At 43.8% G+C, this 11,107-nt stretch overlaps 1 protein-coding gene across 1 annotated transcript in view; it reads left to right on the top strand.

Annotated features, from left to right (window-relative positions):
• The window catches only part of Ptprb (protein tyrosine phosphatase, receptor type B), a 160,164-nt gene that overhangs the window by 122,308 nt on the left and 26,749 nt on the right, over nt 1-11,107 (top strand). The window contains exons 16-19 of the mRNA XM_004632213.2: nt 169-447; nt 1,062-1,211; nt 3,680-3,923; nt 8,934-9,040. Coding sequence (XP_004632270.1) covers nt 169-447; nt 1,062-1,211; nt 3,680-3,923; nt 8,934-9,040 — 780 coding nt within the window. The remainder of the gene's footprint in view (nt 1-168; nt 448-1,061; nt 1,212-3,679; nt 3,924-8,933; nt 9,041-11,107) is intronic.

The raw sequence follows: 11,107 nt of genomic DNA, 5'->3' as shown, positions 1-11,107 counted from the left end.
GGCCGGGAGATGGCTCAGTCGAATAAGCGCTTCCTTGGCAAGCACAAGGGTCTGAGTTCAATCCCCTGTTCCACCAAAAAAAAAAAAGCCCTCAGAGTTAGTTGAACCAAATGGAGTGAAAAACATGTCGGTCAGAGTGCTGAATTGTGTATTCTCTCTCTGCTTTAGAGCCAGACAAAATACAAAATCTTCACTGCCGCCCTCAGAACTCAACAGCCATTGCTTGTTCTTGGATCCCTCCTGACTCCGACTTTGATGGGTATAGCATTGAATGCCGCAAAATGGATACCCAAGAAATTGAGTTTTCCAGAAAGCTGGAGAAAGAGAAATCTTTGCTCAACATCATGATGCTGGTGCCCCATAAGCGGTACCTGGTATCCATCAAGGTGCAGTCGGCCGGGGTGACCAGCGAGGTGGTTGAAGACAGCACCATCACAATGATAGATCGTAAGTGTCTCTGCAGGTGATCCGGGGTCTCCTGCCCCACAGGGCAAGGGCTCTGCGCCTTCCCCTCACCCATCTGTCTGCACTGGTCATTTGCACACAGTTCACTTGTACATAAGCTTGAATCATTGTCACTTGAAGAAGAGGACCCAAAAGGCCCCAGAAAATGGAAACATTTTTATGAGTAAAGTACACTGACAATAAACAAGTTAAATGATTTTAAAGTACCTGAATGAGTTAGTATTTAAACACATCACTTTGCCTGTTATAGTTAGAGTTATAATGGAGCTTTTAAGCAATTTGAGGCTGCTACTTCAGGAAATCCTGCCGAAGAGCTGCCTCTTCATTATGTCTAAGGTGCCTCTGGGAAATCGCAGTCTCTGTTTGCTTCCCTTCAAAGGAGGGGAGAATTTCTTGAGCACAGACTTTAAACACATACTCTTCCTCCCTCTCTCTCTCTCTCTCTCTCTCTCTCTCTCTCTCTCACACACACACACACACACACACACACACACACACAGGGTCTGGGGTGAGTGAAGACCTTTGTTCTACTACTTGATTGGGAGGTAAAAGCAGTGCGGTGACCCCTGCTGCTTCCTTTGCCCCTTCTTTTCCAGGCCCGCCCCCTCCACCCCCGCATATACGTGTGAATGAAAAAGATGTGCTCATTAGCAAATCTTCCATCAACTTTACTGTCAACTGCAGCTGGTTCAGTGACACCAACGGAGCTGTGAAATACTTCACAGTGGTGGTGAGAGAGGCTGATGGTAAGTTGGGGCGCGTTCCTGAGCTCTCCTTAGTACCCAGAGCTGACTTCTAGAGGGCTGCGTGGGGGTTCCTCCTGTGACAAGTTCTTAAGAGCGCTGACTTTAATTTTCGTACCATTTAGCTCTATGTCTGTTGGATACAGGAAGACGTAGCAAAAAACTGCTCTGAGTCTCTTTTAGCAGTCAAGCCTGTTATCCTTGGGGTTTAATGAATAAATGCTGGAAAAGGGAAGAAGCAGCAGCTATAACAATAATAACAACAAAAACAATAGCCATTCCTTACTGAGGTCTGACTATTTGAAAGGCATTGTTGGAAGTGATCTGCATGTCCTGATCCGTAAAATCCTTTTCATTAGTCGTCAGTCTTACACCCACTCCAGGACCTTCTGTGTACCAGGAAAGCACCGCCCCTAAGCTACAAGCCCAGCCTACTACTCATAAATGGTCTTCACTGTGTTTTGATTCTACCATTAAACAGCAGTATGTCTTGATTCTCCTCACCCCTCTGAGACTCAAACACCTAGACAGACTGCACACTCCCAGACCACCCACCTATTCACAAAACTAGCCAAAAGCTTACCAGAGGGACACTTCATGAAGAACGACATTTCTGCCCTCCCTAGTAAACTTTGCATAGTATATTTCATTCTCTAGTTTCCTAAATTACTTAGTGGCTACTTAATTCCTATTGGTTAGACAAATACTAAGCAATAGCTGTGCAACATTCCATACAACCATTGAGTGTGATTTTTTTAGAGATTATTGCAGATCCATAGAGTATTTGTCAAATGACTGTAGGAGTATTGTGTTGGAGCTGTGTATGTCTCCATATGCATTTGCCACAGGAGCCTTACATGTTAATTCTCCAAAACAGATGCTTGTTCCTGAAATGACAATATATTTTACCTTCTTTATATCTAAAAAAGTTATTTAAGATGCCACACCTGAATTTCTTAAGCATCCCTGACAATTTTGACTGATACATGTCCAAAGTAGAAACTTTAAACCTAATAAACAGTGGGGCAATTTTCCAGGCTAATGTTTTAGTCTCATCTGAGTATCTAATGGTCCATGCACTTTACATTTTATTTAACTGTGCCAAATCTGGTTATGCAATTACCAATTAAGTAATTTCAAGGTACCTATGTTTCCTTATACCTCATCACTGAAGATAAATTCATAAACGATGGGAACATTAATTTTAATTATGCAGGAAGATAATGTTTTACTACATGAGTATAAGGCAGTGAAAGAAGGAAGTCTCATTCCTGAGGAGGCTGTGGGTGTGTACTGTGGCCCCTGGTGATCATCTCCTATAAATGGCGAGTATAGGATGCCCGCTCATCCCGAGGTAACCCTTCTTGTCAACTACTGCCAACAAAATAATATTTTAATTTCCAGAAATACAAATGTTTAACAGAAGAACCAATCAAATATAGGACATTCTCTGTCATCCGGGTCTTAGATTTGCTTGTCAGAAGGGAGCTCTGCCAGCTAGAGGCTGTGGAAGTAGGGATATGTGGGAGGAGAATCAGAGAATCTTCAAAAGATGTCTTTAGGTTTTAGGCAGGGGTACAGGAGAGCAGGACCAACGTAAAGAAAATCTCATATAAACATTTCTGTCTGGGAAGTTTCTAAAATGGGAGTTCGGAATGTAATGTTCCAAGGACCTTAGTTCTCGAAGTTAATCAGTTCCTTCTTCCTTACTCCACAATCTGCATCCTCAGACAGGGCATAAGTAAAAGACTGATAAACTAGAAAAATAATATTTTTAAGATCCTCTCATTGTGAGCAATTTTTATTAAGTAAGAGTCCAGGATGCTTGATGAACCCTCCAGCCTCACTCCCTGAAGTTTGTTATAAATGGTATCTGATCTCCATAATATTTATCTTCCTAATTATGCTTGTCTCTAACCTAAATCAAAACGAATTTCTAGTGCCAAAACACACAGCGGGCTGGGTAGACAAGGGAAGAGTTCTGGGAAGTGTGCAGAGTGAGCCAGGATTGAACTGTACTTGAGATAACAAAGAGCCACACACAGCGATTGTCAGGCCAGGCACGGCATGTGGATCCCACATTGTGGAACAGCTGCTGTGACCTGGGTCGCAATTTCCCTTATCTCTTCCCTACCTCCCAGGTCAAGGGGACTTCCTTATTAGCTCAACTATAGTGGCTGTTGGCTAGGTGGAGAGCTTATTGAGTGAGTAAACAGTGCTCCAGCCTGCTAGTGCTCTGAGATACGTTATCATCTGATGCAATGAGATATCCCTATTTTATTTCCTAAAATATGAATATATACATGTGCGTGTATAACACTTATTTTAGAAAAGGTAAATTTAAATTAATTTCACAGCATCCTTGTAGATCACAGAATCTGGCTTTTGGGGTGGTGAGGGAGGCAGTCTCAGGATCCTAGCTATTGACCCCGCAGTCACTCTTGTGCTTAATTCTGGCTTTTCCCCTTCAGGCAATGACGAGCTGAAGCCAGAGCCACAACACCCGCTCCCTTCCTACCTGGAATATAGGCACAATGCCTCCATTCGAGTGTACCAGACCAATTACTTTGCCAGCAAATGTGCCGAAAGTCCTGACAGCACTTCCAAGAGTTTTAACATTAAGCTTGGGGCAGAGATGGACAGCCTCGGTGGAAAATGTGACCCCAGTCTGCAAACATTCTGTGACGGACCCCTGAAGCCACACACTGCCTACAGGTTAGATACGTTACTGCCATTTTACTGCAATAGACATGGTGGGTTACTCGTGCCCAGCTGTCTGAACAGTCTGCTGCCTATGAGTTCCTATAAACTAATACCTATGCTGTGAGCGTACATCATCCTGGGTAATCTGTACAAATTGGGTTTCTGCCTCCATGCACAGGTAGTGTTTAAAGAGGGCTCTTGAGGATGAAAGTATTCTGCTTTCCAGTGTTCTTAAAAAGAAAAGGCTGCTGAATGAATGTGGACACACTTCCCTGCCCCTGGGATGGCAGACCCAAGGGGAAGCTGCTGGGCCTCGGCTTCAGGAAGCACCGCTACAGCCAACAGGCCCTTCCAGCCCTAGAAACGAGTGATCTGTTTTCTGCACCATTTCCAGAAAGCAAGAGGAAGCTGATGTATGTTTCATTCCAACCAGAGTCCCCACAAGAAAGGAAGACTGGGCTACTGCCTTGGTTACAGGCATCTAAGTTTATGCAGAAGATATGCTTTCGCTCTTGGGGGTTGGTACCCAGCCAATGTGGTAGCCAGTCATGTTCTTCAGGGCCAGTGTCCATTCTGGTGGGCCAGTGCCAAAGGCATACTCACTCAGTAGATAAAACCCTTCTGTCAGTTTCACAAATAGACCCCAACATAGCACCACATTTGAGAGAATTTTTAGCCCCTCCCTTACATAAACAAAGGCAGCCCATTTCCCTACAAAAAAGGACTCACTTTGTGGGAGAACTCCGCACACCTACCTCTGCGTGGGACTCACCACAAGCTTGCTGTTAGCTCCCAGGCGAGGTAGCACCTCCAGAGTGAATATACACAAGTTTATTAGGATATTTACTTCAGGAAGAGAACATATGGCCAGAGAAATAGCTCAGTAGAATAAGCGCTTTCCTGGCAAGTGCAAGGGCATGAGTTCAATCCCCAGTTCCGCCAAGAAAATTTAAAAAAAGAAAGAAGAGAACATATGAGGCAATTTGAAAAAGAGATTTCAAAGAAAGAAGGATGTATGAGACATCAGGAAAGAAACCCTTCTTATCAGAAAATGGGATTCCTCAGTTCCTACAGAAATCAAGAGAAGCTCACAACCCTCACTATTGGAGCTCAAGAATCCTGCGCGGCTGGGCAAGTTGGCACACGCCTATAATCCAGCAGTGGAAGGCTGAAGCAGGAGGATCACCAGGCATTCCAGACTAGCCTGGGCTACATAGTGAGTTCAAAGCCAACCTGAACTACATAATGAGACCCTGTCTAAAAAAAACAAAAATAGTAAATCTGAGCAAAAGTCTACCAAGAATCACTTCTTCACTTTTAGAGGTAGAAGATTGAGGTTTTCTTGCTCATTTGCATGTATACAGTGGAAAGATGACACTAGTCCATTTTTCTCAGAGGAGATTACTTTGCAAAGCCTCAGAGCAGGACTGACAATGCGCATTAATGGTGAAGCCTGTCATTTGATGTGTGTTTTCCCAGCCGGACCTAGGCACTCGCCGTGCACCACGCCATAACTCCTGTACTTGGTGAGATGTGGCGGCAGCAAAGCTAATACAGATTCCTTTTCCTTTCTTCACAAGTTCACAAAGAAGTTTGTTCTTAGCAACCTCAGCACACGGGCTTTTTGTTCCTTATTAAGACTGGAAGGCCACATTTAACTAAAGAAAACACTTCCTAGCTTCTCCTTGGTACCCCTGTGCTGGCAGTGCTATCCCTCTTGTACCTCGGGGCCATTGGTGAATAAAACAAGGGTCACTTGACCACACGCACTGCGATTCCACAGTGATCAGTCTCGTGACAAGAGGGCTATTAGTGGCTAACAGGTGGGCAAACATGCACAGCAGGGAGATGCTGGACAAATGGATCATTTCCGTCCTCCGTGGGGCTGAAAGTGACAGTGTGAGATTTTGTCACGCTGCTCAGAACAGCACAGAATTTAAAACAGCTGAATTGTTTATTTCTGGTGTTTTCCATTTGGTATTTTTAGAATGATGTTGACTATGAGTAACTGAAATAGCAAAAAGTGACCCTATGCTGAAGGGAGGGAAAACGGAACTGCATTTCACAGAGAAGAAAAGGGATAGGCTACATACAACTTATTTCTGGGTCAGATCCTGCCAGCCCCATGGCACACATCCTTTCTTGTCTGCGGTAGCTATGAGGGCTCTAGAAGTGTCTCAGTATCTGGGTTCCAGCCCACTACTTCCTAGCCATGTCACTTGGTAAGCAGAAATCCAGTGGTCTAATCTTTGCTTCCTTCTTCAGATCATCACAGGGCTGTCTGGAGGGGTGAAGTATAAGACAGGCCACGTCGTGTTGTGTCCCTTCCAGCTGAAGGGCTTCTCAAGGTTGCTGTTCACTTACAGCAGCTCAGCTCCTACCATCTGTGTCAGCCCGCCCTTCCCTCTCGCCAGGTCCTGCTCCTGAGATCCCCTCGATGCCACCTAGCCATCTTCTACCCCAGCCTTTTCCATCTTCTTTGCACTTTCTTTCAGTCTCTCCTGACTGCTCTGGCTGGCTCTACTCCTGTGCTTTTTAACACTTGAACTGATATCTGCCTTGTTCACCACACTGAGAGAACTCACAGTCTAAGAGGAGCACCAGGCTTGTGACAGGACAGAGGAAAATGTGTCAAGAATGTGGTGCAAAAGAGGGGATCATGAAATGTTGATGAATAGAGGAAGGAGTGAGCCAAGACACTCTGAGAAAGTTATACATTCTTGCCATAACCAGCCCATGACATACATGCTTGTTTTCTAAAACAAGTATGTGTATCATGTTTCTGAAATATAGGTTTGGTTGCACATGTTAAGGGCATGCTGGCAGATAAGACTTGGTAAAGAAGGCCCAGCCTTTCAAACCACAGCACGTGAGACAGCCACATCCTAAGAAGCCTTCTGTGTAGTGGACAAGCCTTGGTGCAGCCAGACTAACTCAGCTTGTCCCAGATGGTCATCACCACGGTGACTCCAGACAGCCAGGGTTTTTTTACTAAGGGAATAATTAAATAAATAGGGAATAATTCAAAGAAGAGAAATATTGGGAATGGAACAAATGGCAAATACCAGGTCTAGGTGATATGCAAGTTTATTTTGTCGATGGTGGCAGTATGTTCCCATTCGTTGTTGGGTTCCCATTGTCTGTGTGTGTCGTTAGCATTGTTTCATGTGGAAATGCAAATGGGAGATCATGTAGGTGAGATGCAGTTTGGAGGTTAGGAAAATGCTGACTTGGCTTTGTTTTTTTTTTATTTTTTTTATTTTTTGCGGAACCGGGGATTGAACTCAGGTCCCTGCGCTTGCCAGGGAAGCGCTTATTCCACTGAGCCATCTCCCCAGCCCTTGGCTTTGTTTTTATCCTACATAGAATAACAAGGAAGCTGCAGTAAGTTGGTCGGCTTCCTTGAGTCATTTTTCCTCCAGTGAAGAGAAACTGAACCTCTTGGTCTCTAACTTTCTGCAATAGAATTCTAACTCTCACACATCTAAAGTTGAAATATTTACTATCACATACCAATTCCTGGACTTCTCCTTTAATACATAGACTCCTTATTGTCTGTCCTTTGAAGACACTTCCCAATCCACTTCCAGGATCTTTTAGAAATGCATACTGGAGAGGTGGTTGACCCACATCTGGAACCAGTGACGTTCATTTTCCTGGATCACAATTGGGCCTGTGCATGGGCCAGAGCAAGGGGGTGAGAAGGTCAGAACCATGTGTCCTGGTTCAGCACTGCTCCAGCATTGTCACAGCATATGCCCAGATATTCTGGGATTAAATAAGTTTTTTTTTAATAATAAAAAAAGCTTTCCATTGTGTTGACAGAATTACATTAACATTAGCAAAAATTGTCTTACATAAGCCAAGCTTAATACTCTGTTCGTGAACCTGTCTTCAAGGTAGATGGAAACCAAGCAGTAACCCCAGTTTTAGGGTAGGAGTGCCCTCGTCTAGTCTCACTGAGAGCTCATGCTCCTTCAGCCTCTGAGTAGACTCACCCTATTTACTGGGAGTTGCTACCTATAAGCAGCCCAGGTGCTAGATGTTAGAGAACAGATATGTGCTCCTAAACTCCTCCTGTCTATGACTTCAGCCTAGCTCTACCCTCCAGAAGAAAAACAATGTCATCTATTTCCTCTTCTATACCGTGACTTTCCTCCTTAAATCTGAAATCAACTATAAGCATTCTTCTAAGTCTTCTCTGTCATCCTCCTCATTGCTCACCTCAGCTGATTCTGAGTCATCCTTAAACTGTGCACCAAAGAGTGAGCTTGCGCCCCAACTGGCCTGATCCATGCCAAGAACACGAGGCATACATCCTACGATGGGATCAGAGACTGTTCATGCCAGCGGCGGTTATAGATCTGATGTAGCACTTGTGTGTCACTTGCTTAGTGACTTTAGGACCAGCTGTTCATCATGTACTGTCCAACCTGGACAGATGGGCAGCAACTTCAGCAACTCTGGTGTGCCCCATCATCCTTCCCCTGTCTAGCTCCGGTTTTCACCAGAGTCTTGCATCTGAAGTTCCCGCTCCCAGGACTGTGAGCCTGCTTCCTCCCTCCCTTTCCTGACTTCTGTGCATTTGTCTTCTTATGAGCGAGACTTTCACTGACCATGCTGAATAAAGCAGTTTCACACAGTTGGCGCATCGCTTTCTTCTTTTCATGCTGCTCTTTTCTTTTTCATAGAAAAAGACACCAGTGTCTGACATATATTAATGGATTTTTTGGTCTGACTTCCTCCATAGGAATGGTGACCTCTCGAGTGGGAGGGACTTTATTTTGTTCCTTGTGGTATCTCCAGCCCCCAAAATTAGGACTGGCACACAGCAGAAGTTCAATAAATATTTGATGAGTAAACCAGTGAAAGATTGCATTGCATAATTCATATCCCACCGTGCATGCAAAGTTACCAGCGATCCACCCCTCTTCTCCTCATACACATTTACACTGTGTTCATTCACTAATTTGCACTTATATGTCTGTTGTTGTTGTTGTTGTTGTTGTTGTTGTTTTTCAGAATCAGCATCCGGGCATTTACTCAGTTGTTTGATGAGGACCTGAAAGAGTTCACAAAGCCCCTCTATTCAGACACGTTTTTCTCGTTGCCTATCACCACAGAGTCAGGTAAGTCTAACCTTTCTAGCCACCCTACTTGGGCAATGATAGGGAAAACATTTCTTTTCATTTGGAACCTAATCTTTATGTGACTGTGGATTTATGTGGATTAGAGAGATTGCACTATTTTTGCAGAATGGACTGGAAGGCGATTAATCTGGAAAATAAGATGAGGTACAAATTTTTTTTCTATTAAAAATGAATTTTGTCCAATCCTCTGCACTCTAAAACAAAACAAGAAAAACAAAAAACAAAAGCTGAAATTTTAAAAAATGGGTTAAAGTCATCAAAACCATGTTCTTGTACAGTCAAAATGATATAAAAGTTTTCAGTGAGAAATTGGAGTACATATGTGTGTGTACAACTGGTTGGCTGTATTCACAGGTCAAAACTTTGAATCAAAAACAGTTGAGAGAAAAAAATATGTCACTACTAACCATGTAGATTCCTTCATGTCATTATTCTCCTAATAGAATAGTATAAGAGCTAATGACATAGGATTTGCGTGTTGTAGGTATTGTATGAAACCTAGAAATGTCTTCAAGTATATGAAGGGTATACATAGGCTATATGCAAATACTATGTCATTTTACATAGCAATTGAGCATCTATGCATCTGGGGATATAAGGGACACCCTCAAATCCGTGCCCCTCAGATACTGAGGGGTAACTGTACACAGAAGAGAAGCCTACCGCCACCACCTCCCCCCGCCACACAGCACTAATGGTGAATATCCCAAATAGTAGGGCTAAGGCAGTTTCCCTTTCTTTTACTCACGTTTGCTTCCCCGCTAAGTGCAAGCTAGGGGGCTGTGAGGTAGCCCAGTGACAGCACTTGCGTGGCATGCATCAAGTCCCTGTATGCAAACCAATACTAATTTTTTTTTCAAATTAAAATGTTACTTTAAAAGACTTTACAGAAATTCATGAAGGAAACTTCTATAGTGTGTTAGAGGGAAAGCCCGAGGAATAGCAACAGCAAATATTTGCTTATCGCCTTCTCTGTGGAGCTACAGTTGTAAGCATCGTCCATAGGATAAATGATCACACCATCATTTCAACCTTTTGAGGGAGATGCTGTTATCATTCCCACTTTTAAGAATGAGGAGCTGAGGCACCAAGTGCTTGAGCAGTTGGCCAAGCTTATGGAGTGGGTTGTGCCATTGTCCACCTGGGCCCATGGCCTTTGAGCTGTACTGCTCGGATGTGTCTGTCCTGCCAAGAATAGCACATCGTCATCACCTTGCTCCTTGACACTACTGCCTGTCACATGCTATGCTGGCTCCCTTGGCCTGGGGGAGTTCTTTAGAGCTGAGCCAGCCTCTCCTGCTGCATGACAGCATGTGGCTCAGCCTCACAAGGACCCCTAGCTACTTATGCCAAATATGGGGATAAGCTCGCACTTCTCGGGCCAGAAAGGGATCAGAGCCCAGTGAAGGGGATTTAGATGTATTTGCCTATAATTCATGATAAGTAGGGACTTTGTGAACACAGTTCTTCTCTAGTTGAAATACTGTTATACAACAAAAATTGTATTTAGTCCAGTAAAGGGATACCTAAAACCTAAGAGATGCATTCAAACAGAATACTGAACACATCAAAACAAAGATGACTATGTTGATTTGATGAATGTGGAAAAGCAACATGCAATAAAGAAATCCAAGATTTTTAGGGTTTTTATTTTTGTTTTTGGGTTTTTTTGTTTGTTTGTTTGTTTGTTTTTTGTCTTTTTGAGATATGGTCTCACTTTGCAGTTCAGGCTGGCCTTGAACTCACTTTGTAGTCCAGGCTAGTCTTAAACACAATGATCCTCCTGCCTCAGCCTCCCAAGTGCTGGGATCATAGGTGTACACCACCACACTCAGCTTAAACCCAAGGTTTTTTGTTTTAATGTATTTGGTACAGAGTCTACACGGTGCTCAGGGTCTCACTACTAGATCAGACTCATAGTGATTCTCCTGTGTTCAACCTCCCAAGCGCTGGGATTACAGGCACCGTGCCACCACGCCCAGTCTCAATCACCTTCTCAGTGCACTCTGGGGACAGGGCTGGCACAGCAAGACAGGGATCAAACCC

The sequence above is a fragment of the Octodon degus genome, unplaced genomic scaffold (assembly GCF_000260255.1).
Source record: "Octodon degus isolate 3935 unplaced genomic scaffold, OctDeg1.0 scaffold00047, whole genome shotgun sequence".
Taxonomy (NCBI): Eukaryota; Metazoa; Chordata; class Mammalia; order Rodentia; family Octodontidae; genus Octodon; species Octodon degus.
The sequence above is the reverse complement of the archived record's forward strand: the minus strand, read 5'-3'. Positions and strand labels throughout refer to the sequence as shown.